The sequence below is a fragment of the Pelodiscus sinensis genome, chromosome 22 (assembly GCF_052426305.1).
Source record: "Pelodiscus sinensis isolate ZL-2025 chromosome 22, ASM5242630v1, whole genome shotgun sequence".
NCBI lineage: Eukaryota > Metazoa > Chordata > Testudines > Trionychidae > Pelodiscus > Pelodiscus sinensis.
In genome coordinates, this window is record NC_143073.1 from 27,127,501 (window position 1) to 27,150,035 (window position 22,535).

General features: G+C 64.7%; 1 protein-coding gene across 1 annotated transcript; it reads left to right on the top strand.

Moving 5' to 3' along the window:
• The first annotated feature begins 17,013 nt into the window (after positions 1-17,013).
• ERFL (ETS repressor factor like) lies at positions 17,014-22,034 on the top strand. The gene is made up of 4 exons (XM_089772340.1): positions 17,014-17,252; positions 18,664-18,850; positions 18,947-19,067; positions 20,392-22,034. The coding sequence occupies exons 1-4, from the start codon at positions 17,221-17,223 to the stop codon at positions 20,901-20,903; spliced, it is 852 nt and encodes a 283-aa protein (XP_089628466.1). The 5' UTR covers positions 17,014-17,220; the 3' UTR covers positions 20,904-22,034.
• The last annotated feature ends 501 nt before the right edge of the window (positions 22,035-22,535 follow it).

Below are 22,535 nucleotides of genomic sequence, written 5' to 3' on the forward strand. Positions count from 1 at the left end.
GTACACTATCGATCTATCTATCCCCACATCCACCGTTTATCTATCTATCCCTATGCACCGCATCCATCTATCCCCACGCACCCCCATCTATCCATCTATCCCCACGCACCCCCCCCCCATCTATCCATCTATCCCCACGCGCCCCATCTATAGATCTATCCCCATACATCCACTCTATCTGTCTGTCCGTCTATCCATCCATCCCCTTACACCGCCTTTATCTATCTATCCCCGCACACACACCCCATCCATCCCCGCACACTGTCTATCGAGGAGTGGTAGACCGAGGCGGTGCTGAGAGCCGTGCGCGGGGCTCTGTGGCCACGGATGAGGCCGGGGAGGCTGGAGCGGCTCTGTGGCCGGTGTTTGCGTTGCGGGGTGTTCCACGCTCCGGTATCTGCGGAGGAGGGCGCGGTAGCCACGTGCCCAGCCGGCGAATACCGCCGCGGTGCATTGTTTGGGCCGCGGGGTGCCCCGAGCTCCGAGCCGGGCGGAGAGACTGGGCCGCTGCGCTGCGGGACGGGATGTATCTTAAAATCCACGCGTGGCTCGTGCGCTTCGTGTAGCCGGTGAGCGCCGGGTCCGGGCCGAGCGCAGCCGTGGGCGCCGCGCGGTACGGAGCGCGCCTGGGTTCGCCTGCCCGGGCCGGCCCGTCTCAGCCTTGGGGCGCGCCGTGCTGAGCCGCTGCTTGGCCCAGGCTGCAGGCCCTGGCGCCCCGCTGCTGTGCAGGACCCGCCGCGGCCCGGAGTCCCTGGACAGCCGGCCCGGAGCCAGCCGCTAGCGAGGGCCGGGGAGCCGCGCTGGGAACCCGCGCTGTCCGCAGGGAAGTGGCTGCCACCCGGGCACCCCCCTGTCCCGCCAGGGGCGCCGCGCAGCCCGGGACGGACAGCCCCGCCTCGGCCGGACACTGCGGGCCGGCCCGGCCCTGCGGGAGCCGCCTCTGCGCCGGGACCTGAGCGCACATCAAAGCCCCCGGCTGGCCACAGGGCCCAGGGCCGCGCATCGACCCGCATCGATCGGGCGGGGCGCGGCGGGCCGGCCTCGGGCGGCGCGCGGCGCGGGGCTGTGCGCGGCCCGGCTGCCAAAGGCTCCGCGGCCCCCCCCGCCCCCTTTTCGCCCCGGGTTATAAAACAATGAGGGAAGGAGCCGAGCCCGGCTCATCCCGCCAGCGCCGCCGGAGCCGATCGATAATTAATGACAGTGAATAATTTACAGCTCCGGCTCCGGGGGGGGGGGGGGGGCGTGAAAAATAACGAAACAACCTGCAGCCCTCGCCCCCCGGCCCCGCGCGCCCTTGCCGGCCCGGCCCGGCTTCGCGCGGCGAGGGGGATCCGCCAGTGTGCTCCCGTGTGTGTGCCCGTGTGTGCGACCAAGTGTGTGTGCGTGCCCGCGTGTGTGTGCACGCGCCCGCGTGTGCTCGTGTGTGCCCGTGTCCCCCGTGTGTGTCCGTGTGCCCATGTGTGTGCCCCCGTGTGTGTATTCCCCTGTGTGTGTGCCCGTCCGTGTGCCCGCGTGTCCCCGTCTGAGTGTCCCTGTGCGTGTGCCCTGTTTGTGTGCTCGTGTGAGTGTGTTCCTGTGTGTGCGTGCCCGTCTCTATGTGTCCGTGTGTGCCCGTGCCCGTGTGTGCAGCTCTGTGTGTGTGTGTCCCCGTGTGTGTGTGCAGCTCTGTGTGTGTGTGTCCCCGTGTGTGTGTGCAGCCCTGTGTGTGTGTGTCCCCGTGTGTGTGTGCAGCCCTGTGTGTGTGTGTCCCCGTGTGTGTGTGCAGCCCTGTGTGTGTGTGTCCCCGTGTGTGTGTGCCTGTGTGTCTGACCCTCTGTGTCTGTGAGGGCCTCGGTGTCCGGTATTTGTGTCAGGGAGAGAGAGGCTTGCACGTGTTTCAGCGCACACCCCAACACTGGGTGTGGGTTACCTCCGGGGGCGTGTGCACGGGGGGGGGCGCGAGAGCCCGGCTGCCACCAAAGAGAAAGCGAAAAGTCCGGGCTGGTGGGAACAGCCCCCCCCCCTTCTGTTTGGTCACAGCGCGTTCAACACGGCACGTCCCGGGCAGGCTTGGGGCTAGTCGGGGGGCGGGGGGGAGAAGGGAGAAGGGAGAAAAGCTGGTGGCTGCGGAGGGCGCCGCCTTCTCTTTGTTTTGGGGGGCGGTCGAGGCGCCGCGGCGGTGGGGGAGGAGGCAGGAGGCGAGCGGGGGGGCAGGAGGAGGACGGGGGGAAATTCCCTCAGCTACTTGTTATAACGTTTCTCCAGGAGGTAGCGGGGAAGTTGAAAGCCTCGGTAACCGAAATCAAAACTAACAAGGAAATGATCCGGCCTCTCATCTGGGCCCGGCTCCTGGGGCCATGGGGCTGGCAGCTTCCTCTTTGATTTGTAAAAAATGCATTACCTCCCCAATCAAACGGAAAATTACTGCAACCCAAGGGGCGGAGGGGGGAGCCTCCGGGCGGGGGGGAGGGGAGGGGAGGGCGAGAGCGGGGCTGCCCCCCCCAGCACGGAGCTGTCCGTGGTGCTGACAGACTCTGCTCTGAGAAGGATCAACCCATCCGGCTCCGTGCACAGCCCCAACCAAGCCTCCTGCCCATCCCCGCACCCCCCTGCCCGCCTCCCGATCCCCGCACCCCTCTGCCTAACTACCGATCCCCGCACCCCTCTGCCTAACTACAGATCCCCGCACCCCTCTGCCTAACTACTGATCCCCGCACCCCCCTGCCCACCTCCCGATCCCCGCACCCCTCTGCCTAACTACTGATCCCCGCACCCCCCTGCCCACCTCCCGATCCCCGCACCCCTCTGCCTAACTACAGATCCCCGCACCTCCCTGCCCGCCTCCCGATCCCCGCACCCCCTGCCTAACTACCGATCCCCGCACCCCCCTGCCCACCTCCCGATCCCCGCACCCCCTGCCTAACTACCGATCCCCGCACCCCCCTGCCCGCCTCCCGATCCCCGCACCCCATCTATCTATCTGTGTGTCTGTCTGTCCATCTGCCTGTCTATCTCCGCCTCTCTCTGTGGCCTCCCCTCGGCGAGGTGTTCAGGTGTGTGCGTGTGGCCCTGCCTGCGGGGGCGGTGTGTAGGACACACAGCCTGCACCGGGCTGTAGGCTGGGGACCCGAGGCCCCACCGAAGGGTGTAGCTAGGCGAGCCGCGCACACTGTGAACTCTGCTGGGAAGGTGTGCGGAGAGCGGCTGGTGTGCACGCGCCTTCCAAAGGCTGGGACGGGGGGGGCTGCGTTTACTCTGCGCGAGTCTCCCCCCCCCCCCAGTGCCATGCGCAGAGCCCGCGGAGCGAGTGTCAGTGCGTCTGTCTGTCTGTCTGCCTGCGTGAGCTCAGTCCTGTGCTTGTGTCTGTGGGCCGGTGTTGTCTGCATGCGTGTCTGTGTCAGTGTCACGGGGTGTGTGTTCATGTGTGTGTATGTCTGTGGGTGGGTGTGTCTCTGTGTGTGCCTGTGCCTGTGTGTGTGTCAACTGGCGGGTGTCTGTGTGGGGTTCGTGTGTATCTGTGAGAGGTGTTTGTGTGTGTCTACTGGTGGTGTCTGTATGTGAGGGGGTGTCTGTGAGGGTTGTGTGTGAGGGGATGTCTGTGTGTGTCTGTGGGGGTTGTCTGTGTGTGGGTGTCTGTGGGGATGTCTATAGGGGTGTCTGCGAGTGTGTGTGTGTCTGTGTGTGTCTGTGGGGGTATCTGTGTGGGGGGGGAGGTGTCTGTGTGTGTCTGTGAGGGGTGTCTGTGGGGTGTCCGTGTATGGGGGAGGAGTCTGTATCTCTGTGAGGGGTGTCTGTGGGGGGTGTCCGTGTGTGTGGGTGTCTGCGAGGTCTGTCTGTGGGGTGTCTGTGTGTGGGGGAGGTGTCTGTGAGGAGTATCTGTGGGGGGTGTCCCTGTGTGTGGGTGTCTGTGAGGGGTGTCCCTGTGTGTGTGTGTCTGTGCGGTCGTCTGTGGGGGTTGTCTGTGTGTGGGGGAGGTGTCTGTGGGTGTCTGTGCGGGTGTCTGTGTCTGTGGGGGTGTCTGTGCGGGTGTCTGTGTGGGGGGAGATGTCTGTGTGTGTCTGTGGGGGTGTCTGTGTGGGGGGAGGTGTCTGTGTGTGTCTGTGGGGGTGTCTGTGTGGGGGGGAGGTGTCTGTGGGTGTCTGTGCAGGTGTCTGTGGAGGGTGTCTGTGTCTGTGGGGGTGTCTATGTGGGGGGTGTCTGTGCGGGTGTCTGTGTGTGGGGGAGGTGTCTGTGTTTGTCTGTGGGGGTTGTCTGTGTGGGGGGGAGATGTCTGTGTGTGTCTGTGGGGGTGTCTGTGTGTGTCTGTGAGGGGAGTCTGTGGGGTGTCCGTGGGGTGTCCGTGTATGGGGGAGGAGTCTGTATCTCTGTGAGGGGTGTCTGTGGGGGGGAGGTGTCTGTGGGGGTGTCTGTGTGTGCGCGCATGCCCCCCGCCCCATAACCCCTGAACCCGCCCCCAAATCTCTGCCAACATTTCCAGTGGCGCTTTCTGTCTCTGCCCCAAGCCACGCAGCGGCCTCGCCAGGTTCCCCTCCCCCGCCGAGCCGCGGGTCTGGCCCGCCCCCCCCCCCCAGTCCCCGCGTTGCAGGGGGAGCAGTTGGAGGAAACTCACGCACTCGCTCAGAGTTAATGAAGACAAAGTAAGTGGCTGCCAGGCCCGGCCGCTTCCCAGAGCTGCTGCGAGTCTGGGAGAGACGGTCAGAGGCTGGGCAGCCGGGTCCCCAGCGACCCCGACTCAGTGCGGGGGGGGGGGGAGTTGTAGGGACAGCTAGAGGGGGAGTGTGAGATAGAGAGATAGAGAGAGGGGATGTGGGGATAGATAGATAGATAGATAGATAGATAGATAGATAGATAGATAGATAGATAGATAGAGGGGGTGTGTGGGGATAGATAGATAGATAGATAGATAGATAGATAGATAGATAGATAGATAGATAGATAGATAGATAGATAGATAGATAGAGAGGGGGTGTGGGGATAGAGAGAGAGAGCGGTGCATGGGGATAGCCTTGCTAGATAGTGCATAGACGGACAGAGGGGGTGTGGAGACAGACAGACAGACAGATATATAGGTGTGCACAGATAGACGGGGTGCGGAGATAGGACAGGCAGAAAGGGTGCGGGATAGAGGGCCAGCCAGAAGAGGTGCGCAGACAGACAGACAGACAGAGGGGTGCGCAGACAGACGGACAGAGGGGCAGGCAGCCATCCTGCGCGGATGGGGACGGGGCGCTAGGCTGGCCGACGGGCGCGGGCCGAAGCCATGCAGGGTGCTGGGCGCCCCCCCCGGCTGACAGGCGCCAGGCACCTGCCCGGCAGCGGTAATTACCCTGACCCTGCTCTGCGCCCCGGGGTGCGGGGGGGGGGGGTCCTGCCAGTAAACAACTAGCAGCTGGGCGGGGAGGGTCCTTGGGTGGAGGGGACAGAATAGGGGTGTCCGGGCATTGGGGGGGCTGGGATTCAGGGGTGTTGGGGCCGGGATGGGGACTGTCGGGGTGAAGGGGTCGGAAGAGGTCGGGGTGTTGGGGTTTGGGTCGGGATGGAAGGGGTCGGGATGTTGGGGTTTGGGGCCGGGGTTTTGGGGGCGGAAGGGGGCGGGGTGTTGGGGTTTGGGGTCGGGGTTTTGGGGGCGGAAGGGGGCGGGGTGTTGGGGTTTGGGGTCGGGGTTTTGGGGGCGGAAGGGGTCGGGATGTTGGGGTTTGGGGCCGGGGTTTTGGGGGCGGAAGGGGGCGGGGTGTTGGGGGGTCGGGTGGGGGCGGAAGGGGTGGCGGGAGGGGTCGGTTACGGGTCTCAGGGCAGGGGCCGGGGCGGTTTGGGGGAAGGCAATGTGGGGAGATCGGGCAGGGGGCAAGTGGGGGGGGGTCTGTCGGGAGGGGTGACGAGTCTTTTCTCTAGTTAACTCTGTGCCCAGAACTCCCTGTCCTGCCGCCCCCCGACTGCGGACTGGGGGGGGAGACCCAGGCGCCGGGGGGGTGGGAGCCGGCCGCGGGGAGGTTGGGACCCGGGCGCAGGGGTGAGGGTGGGAGTGGGAGCCGGGTTAGGGTGGTTGGGAGCCCAGCGGGAGGCTCGCTCGCAGCCGGGACCCGCTGCCCAGGGCCGGGAAGTGGCCGCCTGTCACCGTTGCTTCTGAGTCTGGGCTGCTCATGGCGACGGGCCGTTTGCCGCTGTCCTGCTCCCATATCTCCGTGCGGGTCACTTCTGGGCTGCCCGGGGGAGCGGGGCCCGGGACCGCAAATCCACCCAGTGCTGGGGCGACGGAGGCGGCGGCGATTAACAAAGGGTCCAACTGGGGGGAGCCCAAGAAGCGCCCATCACCATGGCCTCGGGCCCGACCTCCCCGCAGCCTTCGTCTCCCTCTGCCCCCCTGCCGCTCTGGCCGCCGCGGGCCGATTCTATCTCCTCTCCCCGCGTTCTCCTCGCCTCCCTGGGCTCCCCAGCCCGGCTCCCCACCCCGGCTCCCCAGCCCGGCTCCCGCAGCCCGGCTCCCCACCCCGGCTCCCCAGCCCGGCTCCTCACTCCGGCTCCCGCAGCCCGGCTCCCCAGCCCGGCTCCCCACCCCGGCTCCCCAGCCCGGCTCCCCACCCCGGCTCCCCAGCCCGGCTCCTCACTCCGGCTCCCGCAGCCCGGCTCCCCAGCCCGGCTCCCCAGCCCGGCTCCCCAGCCCGGCTCCTCACTCCGGCTCCCGCAGCCCTTCGACTTTTCCCTCCACCTGCCCCGCTCTGCACCCTCCTGCCTCTGGCCCCTTCGCTCCAGCCTCTCTCCGCCCGCAGGTCGCGCCCCGGCCCAGCATGGACTGTAACTGCGCCTCGGAGCTGCTGCTCACCGCGCCCGTGCCCGCCCTCTGGGCCCCAGGTAAGGTCCCCGGACCCCCGACGGAGAGCGCCCGGGGCCGCCCCAACTCCCCGGGCCGCCCTCCGCCTCCCCTCGTCCCCCCTCCGCGGTTCCGCAGGCAGGAAAGCTTCCCCGCTCCCTCCCGCGGGCTAGACAGAGTCCGGGCACCCGCACGCGGCGCTGCGCGGGCCGGCCTCTGCGTGTGCCCTTACAAACACCCCCGGACACACCACACCCCGCCCCCTCCCACCGGCACACACGACATGAGTGTGCGCACAGCCTCGAGTGACATCCACACAGTATAGACAGCTACACACTTACCGATACACACACAGCGACCACACACACACACACAACCCCCCCACACAACGTGTGTGCGCACAGCCTCGAGTGACATCCACACAGTATAGACAGCTACACACCTACCGATACACACACTGCGACCACACACACACACACAACCCCCCTACACAACGTGTGTGCGCACAGCCTCGAGTGACATCCACACAGTATAGACAGCTACACACTTACCGATACACACACAGCGACCACACACACACACACACACACACACACACACACACACACACAACGTGTGTGTGCACAGCCTCGAGTGACATCCACACACTATAGACAGCTACACACCTACCGATACACACACTGCGACCACACACACACACACAACCCCCCCACACAACGTGTGTGTGCACAGCCTCGAGTGACATCCACACACTATAGACAGCTACACACCTACCGATACACACACTGCGACCACACACACACACACAACCCCCCCACACAACGTGTGTGTGCACAGCCTCGAGTGACATCCACACACTATAGACAGCTACACACCTACCGATACACACACTGCGACCACACACACACACACAACCCCCTACACAACGTGTGTGCGCACAGCCTCGAGTGACATCCACACACAATAGACAGCTACACACTTACCGATACACACACAGCGACCACACACACACAACCCCCCCCACACACAACGTGTGTGTGCACAGCCTCGAGTGACATCCACACACTATAGACAGCTACACACCTACCGATACACACACTGCGACCACACACACACACACAACCCCCCTACACAACGTGTGTGCGCACAGCCTCTAGTGACATCCACACACTATAGACAGCTACACACTTACCGATACACACACAGCGACCACACACACACAACCCCCCCCACACACAACGTGTGTGTGCACAGCCTCGAGTGACATCCACACACTATAGACAGCTACACACCTACCGATACACACACTGCGACCACACACACACACACAACCCCCCTACACAACGTGTGTGCGCACAGCCTCGAGTGACATCCACACACTATAGACAGCTACACACCTACCGATACACACACTGCGACCACACACACACACACAACCCCCCCACACAACGTGTGTGCGCACAGCCTCGAGTGACATCCACACACTATAGACAGCTACACACTTACCGATACACACACAGCGACCACACACACACAACCCCCCCCACACACAACGTGTGTGTGCACAGCCTCGAGTGACATCCACACACTATAGACAGCTACACACCTACCGATACACACACAGCGATCACACACACACAACCCCCCCATACACAACGTGTGTGTGCACAGCCTCGAGTGACATCCACACACTATAGACAGCTACACACCTACCGATACACACACTGCGACCACACACACACACACAACCCCCCCACACAACGTGTGTGTGCACAGCCTCGAGTGACATCCACACACTATAGACAGCTACACACCTACCGATACACACACTGCGACCACACACACACACACAACCCCCTACACAACGTGTGTGCGCACAGCCTCGAGTGACATCCACACACAATAGACAGCTACACACTTACCGATACACACACAGCGACCACACACACACAACCCCCCCCACACACAACGTGTGTGTGCACAGCCTCGAGTGACATCCACACACTATAGACAGCTACACACCTACCGATATACACACTGCGACCACACACACACACACAACCCCCCTACACAACGTGTGTGCGCACAGCCTCGAGTGACATCCACACACTATAGACAGCTACACACCTACCGATACACACACTGCGACCACACACACACACACAACCCCCCCACACAACGTGTGTGTGCACAGCCTCGAGTGACATCCACACACTATAGACAGCTACACACCTACCGATACACACACTGCGACCACACACACACACACAACCCCCCTACACAACGTGTGTGCGCACAGCCTCTAGTGACATCCACACACTATAGACAGCTACACACTTACCGATACACACACAGCGACCACACACACACAACCCCCCCCACACACAACGTGTGTGTGCACAGCCTCGAGTGACATCCACACACTATAGACAGCTACACACCTACCGATACACACACTGCGACCACACACACACACACAACCCCCCTACACAACGTGTGTGCGCACAGCCTCGAGTGACATCCACACACTATAGACAGCTACACACCTACCGATACACACACTGCGACCACACACACACACACAACCCCCCCACACAACGTGTGTGCGCACAGCCTCGAGTGACATCCACACACTATAGACAGCTACACACTTACCGATACACACACAGCGACCACACACACACAACCCCCCCCACACACAACGTGTGTGTGCACAGCCTCGAGTGACATCCACACACTATAGACAGCTACACACCTACCGATACACACACAGCGATCACACACACACAACCCCCCCATACACAACGTGTGTGTGCACAGCCTCGAGTGACATCCACACACTATAGACAGCTACACACCTACCGATACACACACTGCGACCACACACACACACACAACCCCCCCACACAACGTGTGTGCGCACAGCCTCGAGTGACATCCACACACTATAGACAGCTACACACCTACCGATACACACACAGCGACCACACACACACACACAACCCCCCCACACAACGTGTGTGTGCACAGCCTCGAGTGACATCCACACACTATAGACAGCTACACACTTACCGATACACACACAGCGACCACACACACACACACAACCCCCCCACACAACGTGTGTGTGCACAGCCTCGAGTGACAGCCACACACTATAGACAGCTACACACCTACCGATACACACACTGCGACCACACACACACACACAACCCCCCCACACAACGTGTGTGTGCACAGCCTCGAGTGACATCCACACACTATAGACAGCTACACACCTACCGATACACACACTGCGACCACACACACACACACACACACACACACACAACCCCCCTACACAACGTGTGTGTGCACAGCCTCGAGTGACATCCACACACTATAGACAGCTACACACTTACCGATACACACACAGCGACCACACACACACACACAACCCCCCCACAACGTGTGTGTGCACAGCCTCGAGTGACATCCACACACTATAGACAGCTACACACCTACCGATACACACACTGCGACCACACACACACACACACACACACACACAACCCCACCACACAACGTGTGTGTGCACAGCCTCGAGTGACATCCACACACTATAGACAGCTACACACCTACCGATACACACACTGCGACCACACACACACAACCACCCCACACAGCGTGTGTGTGCACAGCCTCGAATGACATCCACACACTATAGACAGCTACACCCTTACCGATACACACACTGCGATTACACACACACACACCCACACACAACGTGTGTGTGCACAGCCTCGAGTGACATCCTCACACTGTAGACAGCTACACACTTACCAATACACACACAGCGACCACACACACACAACCCCCCCACACACAACGTGTGTGTGTACAGCCTCGAGTGACATCCACACACTATAGACAGCTACACACTTACCGATACACACACAGCGACCACACATACACAACCCCCCCACACACAATGTGTGTGCGCACAGCCTTGAGTGACAGCCACACACTATAGACAGCTACACACCTACCAATACACACACAGCGATCACACACACACAACCCCCCCATACACAATGTGTGTGCGCACAGCCTCGAGTGACATCCACACACTATAGACAGCTACACACCTACTGATACACACACAGCGACCACACACACACAACCCCCCACACACAACGTGTGTGTGCACAGCCTCGAGTGACATCCTCACACTATAGACTGCTACACACCTACTGATACACACACAGCGATCACACACACACACAAACCCACACACAACGTGTGTGTGCACAGCCTCGAGTGACATCCACACACCATAGACAGCTACACACCTACCGATACACACACAGCGACCACACACACACAACCCCCCCCACACACAACGTGTGTGTGCACAGTCTCGAGTTACATCCTCACACTATAGACAGGTAAAGCAAAACACAGGACTATGTAGCACTTTAAAGACTCACAAGATGGTTTATTAGGTGATGAGCTTTCGTGGGCCAGACCCACTTCCTCAGATCAAATAGTGGAAGAAAATAGTTACAACCACTATTTGATCTGAGGAAGTGGGTCTGGCCCACGAAAGCTCATCATCTAATAAACCATCTTGTTAGTCTTTAAAGTGCTACATTGTCCTGCATTTTGCTTCAGCTACCCCAGACTAACACGGCTACATTTCTATCACTATTCTATATAGACAGCTACACACTTACCGATACACACACAGAGACCACACACACACACAAACCCACACACACGTATCTATGCACAGCCTCGAATGACATCCTCACACTATAGACAGCTACACACCTACCGATGAATACACACACGGCGACCACACACACACACAAACCCACGCACAACATGTGTCTATCCACAGCCTCGAGTGACATCCTCACACTATCAGTCCCCACACACTGCTAATGACACACACTCACACACAGCTGGCTCTTGATAATTGTGCACACGCTCACGCACCACACTCCCGCGCGCACACGCACCACACTCCCGCGTGCACACGCACCACACTCCCGCGCGCACACGGCTGGCGGCGCTCCCGGAACACGGCTGGGCTTTGTAGTTGTGACGAGACACGGGCCCGGCCGGGGCAGACGGACACCCCGCAGGGAGCGCACAGCGGGGCTGGACACGGGCGATTCCCGCCCACGCTGGGGCCGCTCCCCGCGGGAAACCCGGAACACCGCCCGCCCCAGCCGGGATCGGGACCCCGAGAGCAGGCGGCGCCTGAGCGGGACAAGGACCCGGGCGCGGCCCAGCGAGAGCAACGCCCCCCCCCCCGCACTTTCCGTCCCGCGTGGGCCCGGGGCTGAGAACCATTGAGGGAAGCGCTTCGGCCTGGAGGCAGGGCCGGCCCGTGTGTGTGTGTGTGTGTGTCTGTGCCTTTGTGTGAGTGTCTGTGTGTGAGACTGCGTGTCTGTACCTAGCATGCGTGCATAGATGTGTGTGTGTGCCCAGCATGCGTGCATAGATGTGTGTGTGTGTGTACCTAGCATGCGTGCATAGATGTGTGTGTGTGTGTGCCCAGCATGCGTTCATAGATATGTGTGTGTGTGTGTACCCAGCATGCGTGCATAGATGTGTGTGTGTGTGTATGTACCCAGCATGCGTGCATAGATGTGTGTGTGTGTGTGCCCAGCATGCGTGCATAGATGTGTGTGTGTGTGTGTGTACCCAGCATGCGTGCATAGATGTGTGTGTGTGTGTACCTAGCATGCGTGCATAGATGTGTGTGTGTGCCCAGCATGCGTTCATAGATATGTGTGTGTGTGTACCCAGCATGCGTGCATAGATGTGTGTGTGTGTGTGTACCCAGCATGCGTGCATAGATGTGTGTGTGTGTGTGCCCAGCATGCGTGCATAGATGTGTGTGTGTGTGTGTGTGCGCGCCCAGCATGCCTGCATAGATTTGTGTGTGTGTGTGTGTGTGTGTGTGTGTGTGTGTGTACCCAGCACGCGTGCCGAGGACAGAGGCGCGCGAGGCCCACGCCCGTGCCCCGTGGGCGGAGTTTCCGGGTGTGATGTACACACACGTGCTCCCATCCCGGTGACTGACAGCCCAGCCCGCCCCGCCCCTTTCTCTCTCCCAGGCTGCGGGCAGCGCCGGCCCGGGCTGTGGGGCGGGGGAGACTCTAACCCCCCAGAGCCGAGCCCCGCCCCGCCCCGCTAGGAGCTGGGACCCAAGGGGGGCTGAGAACCGCCCGGGTGCTGCGGGGGGGGGGCTCCGCAACCCCCCCGCCCCGCGGATCAAAGGGGGCTCAGCGACTCCCTATTTCACCGCGGGGAAACTGAGGCACGCGATCGCCCAGCCCAGCGGCCCCGAGACCCGGAGCGGAGGGGGCTCACGCCGGGCCCAGAGCTTCTGTCAGCAAGTGGGGCTTGGGGGGGGAGCCTGGGGGGAAGCGGGACCGGCCCTGTGCCGGGGAGTACGAAACTGGCAGCGGCACCTACCTAGCGTGCGTGTGTCTGTGTGTGTATGTGTCATGCTAGTGTAACTAAACCCTAAGCCACATGGCTATTCAGACAGCCACACGCAGCCACACAGCCACACAGTCACACAGCCACACAGCCATACACAGCCACACACCCAGTCACACAGTCACACACAGTCACACCCAGCCACACACAACCACACACACAGCCACACAGCCAGTCACACACACAGCCACACACACAGTCACACAGTCACACACAGCCACACACACAGCCACACATAACCACACACACAGCCACACAGTCACACACAGCCACACACACAGCCACACAGTCACACACAGCCACACACAACCACACACACAACCACACACATAGCCACACACACAGCCACACACAACCACACACACAGCCAAACAGTCACACACAGCCACACACACAGCCACACACGCAGCCACACAGCTACACACAACCACACACACAGCCACACAGCCACACACACAACCACACACACAGCCACACAGTCACACAGCCACACACAGTCACACAGCCACACACACAGCCACACACACAGTCACACAGCCACACAGCCACACACACAGCCACACACACAGTCACACAGCCACACAGCCACACACACAGCCACACACAAACTTCCAGACACAGAGCTACGCCTTCACACACACACACACACACACACACATGGTCACACACAAACTGCCCCCCAAGTTTCCTGGGGGGGGGAGGGTCGCCAGCCGCTGCGGGGGGGGGGAGCGAGGAGGGAGCGCCCAGCCGCGCACGTTCAAAGCGGGTCTCTGGAGGGGGCGTCCGGGAGCACTGCGGTGCCAGCCAGCCCCCCCCCCCCAAGCCTCGCTCGGACCGGCCGCCGCGGCTTCCGCAGCAACCGAGGGCCCGACGCAGGAGAGCCGCGGGGCAGCGGGTAGGACCAAGGGAACCTCGGCGGGTTCGTCCCGGCTTGGGCCAGGAGAGATTAGAGAGGGGGGGATAGATACGGGGGGTTGGGGATAGATACGGGGGGTTGGGGATTCGGGGATAGATACGGGGGGGGGTTGGGGATAGATACGGGGGGTTGGGGATTCGGGGATAGATACGGGGGGGTTGGGATAGATACGGGGGGGTTGGGGATAGATACGGGGGGTTGGGGAATCGGGGATAGATACGGGGGGGTTGGGGATAGATACGGGGGGTTGGGGAATCGGGGATAGATACGGGGGGGTTGGGGATAGATACGGGGGGGTTGGGGAATCGGGGATAGATACGGGGAGGTTGGGATAGATACGGGGGGGTTGGGGAATCGGGGATAGATACGGGGGGGTTGGGGATAGATACGGGGGGGTTGGGGATTCGGGGATAGATACGGGGGGGTTGGGATAGATACGGGGGGTTGGGGATTCGGGGATAGATACGGGGGGGGGGTTGGGATAGATACGGGGGGTTGGGGATTCGGGGATAGATACGGGGGGGGTTGGGATAGATACGGGGGGGTTGGGGATTCGGGGATAGATACGGGGGGGTTGGGATAGATACGGGGGGTTGGGGATTCGGGGATAGATACGGGGGGGTTGGGATAGATACGGGGGGGTTGGGGATTCGGGGATAGATACGGGGGGGTTGGGATAGATACGGGGGGGTTGGGGATTCGGGGATAGATACGGGGGGGTTGGGATAGATACGGGGGGGTTGGGGATTCGGGGATAGATACGGGGGGGGGTTGGGATAGATACGGGGGGTTGGGGATTCGGGGATAGATACGGGGGGGTTGGGGATAGATACGGGGGGGTTGGGGAATGGGGATAGATACGGGGGGGTTGGGGATTCGGGGATAGATACGGGGGGGTTGGGGATAGATACGGGGGGTTGGGGATTCGGGGATAGATACGGGGGGTTGGGGATTCGGGGATAGATCCGGGGGGTTGGGGATAGATACGGGGGGGTTGGGGAATCGGGGATAGATACGGGGGGGTTGGGATAGATACGGGGGGTTGGGGATTCGGGGATAGATACGGGGAGGTTGGGATAGATACGGGGGGGTTGGGGATTCGGGGATAGATACGGGGGGGGGTTGGGATAGATACGGGGGGGTTGGGGATTCGGGGATAGATACGGGGGGGTTGGGATAGATACGGAGGGTTGGGGATTCGGGGATAGATACGGGGGGGGGTTGGGATAGATACGGGGGGGTTGGGGATTCGGGGATAGATACGGGGGGGGGTTGGGATAGATACGGGGGGGTTGGGGATTCGGGGATAGATACGGGGGGGTTGGGATAGATACGGGGGGTTGGGGATTCGGGGATAGATACGGGGGGGGGTTGGGATAGATACGGGGGGGTTGGGGACAGACGCGGGGGGGGTGCCTGCGGACGGAGATATTGACAGTTCCTAAGGTGCCAGAGGACCGCTCGTTGGTTACCGTTACAGGTTTAGGGCCGGGGGTTCCCTCACCCTACGCGGCCCCGCGCACGCCTGGTCTGGTCCGGGGGTTCCTGTCCCTGGGCAATTGTCCAGATGTTCATACACACAGAGTCGACCACATGTGCACTCACACAACGGCTGTGCGTTACACACACACACACTCAAACTACAGCTGTTACACACACGCAGTAGAACTGTGTTTTACACACACACTCTACAGATGTTTTACACACGCATTACCACTGTTACACACACTACAGCTGTTATACGCAGTAGAACTGTGTTTTACACACACACTACAGCTGTTACACACACGCAGTAGACCTATGTTTTACACACGCACTACAGATGTGTTTTACACACGCATTACAACTATGTTACACACACACTACAGCTGTTACACACACGCAGTAGAACTGTGTTTTACACACACACTACAGATGTTTTACACACGCATTACAACTATGTTATACACACACTTCAGCGCCTCAGTTGTGCTGCACACCCAGACACACCCGTCTCGCATCGGGACTTTTCGGGCCTTGCCAGAGCCCAGCCTGGACATCAGGCCCGCTGGCCCGTGAGCGTGAGAGTGGTGAGCCCCTGGGCCCGGCCAGCGCGCTCTGCCCCCACCGCCTCTGCGCCCCGCGGGTGAGCAAGGACCCAGCCCGGGGCTCTGTGGCTGGCGCGGAGGGGCCAGCAGTGATGTCAACCCGAGCAAACTGCCCCCCTTCTTGGCCGTTTGTTGGGGGTCCGGACCGGGGCTCCGCCCGCCCGGGAGCAGAAAACGGAGGCCCTGGGATCCCCCTCTGCAGCGCCCCAAATCCGCCCGACACCCCGGAGCCCCGCCTGCTCAGCCAGCGCTGCCTAGAAATCCCCTTCTCATACTTGGGTAACACCGGAATTCTCCCCCATTTTGCAACCCTCCCCAAAGCCAGAGGCAAATTCTGTCCCCGGGTCCTGGAGCCGAGGGGAGAGGGGTGCCCCCGACTTTGGCTGCCCTGGGGGGCGGGCGGCTCAGGCTGGAATGAGCAATGAGGCTGCGTCGCCTCCACCCCCCGACTCCGGTGCCAAAGGGCTGGGCGGGGGCTCCGTCCGGAGGAGGGGAACCCATGGGTGCCCTTGCGCCAGGCTGGCGGGGGCGAACTCCTGCAGCTCTCCGGCACACTGGGGTGGAAGGGGCCAACCGGCTCAGCTCTCCAGGGCTCCGCTGCCCCGTGCGCCCGGATCGGTGGGGGGGGGGGCTCTCCTGCCCCGTGCGCCCTGAGCCGCGCCGCCAAGCCAAGGGCGCAGCGGCTGGAGCGGCCTGGGGCGGGCTCAGACTCTGAGGGGTCCCCCGCAGGGTTCGCCTTCCCCGACTGGGCCTACAAGCCCGAGTCGAGCCCCGGCTCGCGGCAGATCCAGCTCTGGCACTTCATCCTGGAGCTGCTGCAGAAGGAGGAGTACCAGGGCGTGATCGCCTGGCAGGGCGACTACGGCGAGTTCGTCATCAAGGACCCCGACGAGGTGGCGCGGCTCTGGGGCATCCGCAAGTGCAAGCCCCACATGAACTACGACAAGCTGAGCCGGGCGCTGAGGTGAGGGGCTGGGCCGGGGGCCCAGCGGGAGCCAGGCGCGCAATGGACCGGGCACCCCAGGGGCGAAGGGTGGGCGGGGGGGGGGGGGTCAGGCCTGGTCCCGGGACTCCCGCGGTCCCTTCTCAGAGCGGCCAGACCAGGCTGAGGCCTCTCACGGGATCCCAGGGCTGGCAGGGGCCCCACGGCAGGACCCGGCCCCGCCAGGCGCGTGTCCCGCCTGCTCCGAGGTACCCGGGACGGAGCCTCCACAGCCCCCGGCCAGGCAGGACGGTTTCCCTCGTGTCCAACCCAGGCCGCCCGGGCTGCAGCGTCCGCCCCTCGCTGCCTGGCCCGGCCTCGGGCCAAGGGGAACGATTGTCCGCCGGGTCCTTGCGGCAGCCTTTGAGAGACGCGAGAACCGCTATTTGCCGTGCCTCAGTTTCCCCCCACATAAAAGGAGCAGGCGGGTTTATCTGAAGCCCCCACGGCCCCGCCCAGCTCTTGGCTGTCTCCCGTCACGTGAGGGTAGCCGGGCTCGCCTGAGACTTCTCCCCTTTTGGGTTCATGAACGCTCAGTGCTGCCGCGCTACTGGCCCCGAGCCCCGCCCCCGCCCCCCCCGCCGGGAAATAAACTGTGCCAAAGCCGGTCACCCCAGTGGGGCTCAGCAGGGGGCGCTCTCCCCGGCCGGCGGGGCTGGGCCATTGGGGCGCCGGGGCTGGGCTCAGCAGGGGGCGCTCTCCCGGGCCGGCGGGGCTGGGCCATTGGGGCGCCGGGGCGGGGCTGGGCTCAGCAGGGGGCGCTCTCCCGGGGCGGCTGGGCTGGGCCATTGGGGCGCCGGGGCGGGGCTGGGCTCAGCAGGGGGCGCTCTCCCGGGGCGGCTGGGCTGGGCCATTGGGGCGCCGGGGGGGGGGGCTGGGCTCAGCAAGGGGCGCTCTCCCGGGCCGGCTGGGCTGGGCCATTGGGGCGCCGGGGGGCTGGGCTCAGCAAAGGGCGCTCTCCCGGGCCGGCTGGGCTGGGCCATTGGGGCGCCGGGGGGGGGGGGGGGCTGGGCTCAGCAAGGGGCGCTCTCCCGGGCCGGCTGGGCTGGGCCATTGGGGCGCCGGGGGGGGGGGCTGGGCTCAGCAAGGGGCGCTCTCCCGGGGCGGCTGGGCTGGGCCATTGGGGCGCCGGGGGGGGGGCTGGGCTCAGCAAGGGGCGCTCTCCCGGGCCGGCGGGGCTGGGCCATTGGGGCGCCGGGGGGGGGGGCTGGGCTCAGCAAGGGGCGCTCTCCCGGGGCGGCTGGGCTGGGCCATTGGGGCGCCGGGGGGGGGGCTGGGCTCAGCAAGGGGCGCTCTCCCGGGCCGGCGGGGCTGGGCCATTGGGGCGCGGGGGGGGCGCTGGCCGGGGCGGGTGGAATCCCTTTCTGCCCCGTGACCCCCCCGCTCCCCCCAGGTACTACTACAACAAGCGGATCCTGCACAAGACCAAGGGCAAACGCTTCACCTACAAGTTCAACTTCAGCAAGGTGGTGCTGGTGAACTACCCGCTGCTGGACGTGGCCAGCGCGCCCCTGCTGCTGGCCCCGGGCCCCTGCCCCGGGGGGGCGCACGGCCCCGACTGCCCCCCCCTCACCCCCGAGGTATGAGCGGGGCAGGTTGGGAGGGAGCGGGGCCTGGGCGGGGTAACGCGGGGGGGGGCGGGCGCCTGGCCTCCCCTCACTCCCTTCCCCCCCCAGGCCCTGCAGACTCTGTTCTCCAGCGCCCGCCTGGGGGACCCCGCCCGCGGCCCCCTCTTCGAGCGCCAGCCCGAGAGCGAGAAGCTGCGCCTGGACCCGGCCTTCCCCTTCCTGGGCTCAGGTGAGAGGCCGCCCCCCCCCGGCCACCTCCCCCCCCCCGCTGCGCGAGGCGCCGGACTCTGCCCTTTCCGGCTCTGAGCCCCCCTCCGCCCGCATGGGAACGGGAGGGGTGGGTCGAACGGTGACAGGCTTGATTCAGCCACAGGTGAGCACAGACCCCCGGCGGCCTGGCCCCCCCCAGCCCTGAGACCCCCGGCGGCCTGGCCCCCCCCAGCCCTGAGACCCCCGGCGGCCTGGCCCCCCCCCAGCCCTGAGACCCCCGCGGCCTGGCCCCCCCCAGCCCTGAGACCCCCGGCGGCCTGGCCCCCCCCAGCCCTGAGACCCCCGCGGCCTGGCCCCCCCCAGCCCTGAGACCCCCGGCGGCCTGGCCCCCCCCCCAGCCCTGAGACCCCCGCGGCCTGGCCCCCCCCAGCCCTGAGACCCCCGGCGGCCTGGCCCCCCAGCCCTGACACCCCCGGCGGCCTGGCCCCCCCAGCCCTGACACCCCCGGCGGCCTGACCCCCCCCCAGCCCTGAGACCCCCGGCGGCCTGGCCCCCCCCAGCCCTGACACCCCCGGCGGCCTGGCCCCCCCCAGCCCTGAGACCCCCGCGGCCTGGCCCCCCCCAGCCCTGAGACCCCCGGCGGCCTGCCCCCCCCCAGCCCTGAGACCCCCGCGGCCTGGCCCCCCCCAGCCCTGAGACCCCCGGCGGCCTGGCCCCCCCCAGCCCTGAGACCCCCGCGGCCTGGCCCCCCCCAGCCCTGAGACCCCCGCGGCCTGGCCCCCCCCAGCCCTGACACCCCCGGCGGCCTGGCCCCCCCCAGCCCTGAGACCCCCGCGGCCTGGCCCCCCCAGCCCTGAGACCCCCGCGGCCTGGCCCCCCCAGCCCTGACACCCCCGGCGGCCTGGCCCCCCCCAGCCCTGAGACCCCCGGCGGCCTGGCCCCCCCCAGTCCTGACACCCCCGCGGCCTGGCCCCCCCCAGCCCTGAGACCCCCGGCGGCCTGGCCCCCCCCAGCCCTGACACCCCCGGCGGCCTGACCCCCCCCAGCCCTGAGACCCCCGGCGGCCTGACCCCCCCCCAGCCCTGAGACCCCCGGCGGCCTGGCCCCCCCCAGCCCTGACACCCCCGGCGGCCTGGCCCCCCCCAGCCCTGAGACCCCCGGCGGCCTGGCCCCCCCGTAGCCCTGAGACCCCCGGCCGCCTGGCCCCCTCCCCCCATAGTTCTGAGGCCCCCGGCCGCCTGGCTCACTGGAGTGCGGGGGGGCTCTGGGGAGGGGCTGTCGGCACCCGCAAGGTGAACTGGTTGGGGGGCTGGGCTCTGATGTCTCCCTTTCTCTCCCCGCAGGTGTGTCCGGCTACTCGAAGCCCCCCTTGCTGGCCCCCTACGGCAGGAGCCCCCCATTTCCCGAGTACCCCTGGAATTTTAACCCCTACCTCTCCGGCGCCTTCCCCCTGAGCAGCTCCAAGCTCCCCGCCTCCCTCTACTCGCCCCATTTCTACCCCAGCCCCCTGGGCCCGCTCCCGGGCCTGCTGGCGGGGGAGGGGGCCGAGCGGGGGGCCCTGGGCACAGCCACCGTGCCACGCCTCTGCCTGCCCCCGCACGGCGCCGCCCTGCCCCTGAGGGGGGAGGGCCACGGGCTGGGCGGGCGGGACAGGGAAGGGCCGGGGGCCCGGGGCCCGAGCCCTTCCGGGGGCCCCAAGGAGGATCCGGGCTCCGACTCGGAGCTGGAGATCACAGACCTGAGCGAATGCAGCTCCGAGAACGAGTCCGGCCCCGAGAGCCTGGAGCTCAAAGTGGGGGCGCTGGAGGGGGCCGGGGCGGCCAGCGAGGGGGGGAAGAGTCCGGCCGGGAGCTGAGCCCTGGCCCCTGGGACCGAGCGGAGCCCGCCCGGCCGAGCAGCCCCCCAGCGCCCCCCACTATTTTTATAGGAAAGTTTTATTCATAGAACTTGAATCTGACTCCAAACAGGCCCCGAGCCTCCCCCCCCCAGGCCCTGCCACGGCCCCAGTCCGGGCTGGCAACTGGGGGGGGCGCGGCCCCATGGCCCCCCCACACCAGTGCCCCTCACTCCCTGCCTGCCCAGCCCCCCCTCACTCCCACCTGCCAGTCCAGGGCTCCCCCCAGCCCTGCCCGTGCCCTTCCTGCCGCCCCTGCCCGCCCAGCCCTGGGACCAGCTGCCGCAGCCTTGCTCCGAGCGCTCAGGCCCACAGCCAGGGAGAGACCCCAGGAGCCCTGGCTCCCAGCTGCCCCCCCCAGCCCGGAGCAGGGAGCCAGGGGGCTGGGAAGGGAGGGGCTGCGCCGGACCCATCAGGGCCTCAGGCTGTTTTCCTGCCCTTCTCCAATGCTCAAAGTGCAATATTGTGTGTGCCCCCCGTGTGTACAAATGCCCCCCCCCGCACCAGGGCCCCCGCCCAGGCTTGTGCGTCCTTGTGTCCCCCCAGCCCTGTGTCCAGGGGTGAAAGGAGGCGTGGCCCCTGCCGTTCCCACGGTCTGTAAATATGAATGTAGGAGTGTGACACGCCAGCCCCACGGCCGGCCCAGCCCGGGGCGCTGGCCCCCAAGCAATAAACTCCCCTGGGAGCTCGCGGCCCGGCCGGCTCCCGGGGAGAAGCCTGCGGAGAATTCCTGTGTTTGTGCAGCGCCGCGGGTAGACACGCGGAGGCGGCGCGGGGCCCACACCCCGCAGGCCCCACACCCCACAGGCCCCCACACCCCGCAGGCCCCACACCCCGCAGGCCCCCACACCCCACAGGCCCCACACCCCACAGGCCCCACACCCCACAGGCCCCACACCCCGCAGGCCACGGCCGGCTCTGCGGCCAGACGGACAGACGGAGCCGAGCCGCCAGGACGGGCTTATTCAAGAGCTTTAGTTTCTTTGGTTCCTGCCGGCCCTTGGTCCCCCACCAGCGTCTCCCCCCAAATCCGTCACCCGTCACACCGGCAAAGCACCGCCTGCCGGACAGTGGGAATTCGACCTTTGGCGTGCGGGGGAGGGGCACATAACCCCCCCCCCCCATCTCCGCACAAGCGCCTCCTTAAAAAGCAGAATTGGAAACATTCTGAAAATACTTTAAAAAAAGACAGAATCCTGGGCAGGGGGGGGCAGAGAGGCAGGAGTTGGGGGGGGCACCCTGAAATCAGCAGGGGGGGGAGGGGATTGCTACCGGTTTGCTGCAAGCAAAGGAAGCCCTTGGAGGAGCCGTCCACGGGGGGAGGGGGATACAAGGGGACGAGGGTCCCTCCCCCATCACCCGCCCCCCTTGAAACGGCCCAAGCTAAGCGCTCAGCTCGCGGGCCAGCCCCCCCCAGGCTGGGCTCAGCCCCCCCCCCCCCCCCCGCCCTGTCCTATAAAGCACAAATATAAAAATATCCCAGCAAAAGCTAAACACTAGGCCCTGTCTGAACAGGGCTCTGGGGCTGGGCCCTAAGGCACATGGCAGAGGAATGGGGGTCCCCTCCCAGAGGCACTGGTCAGCCACAGCGCC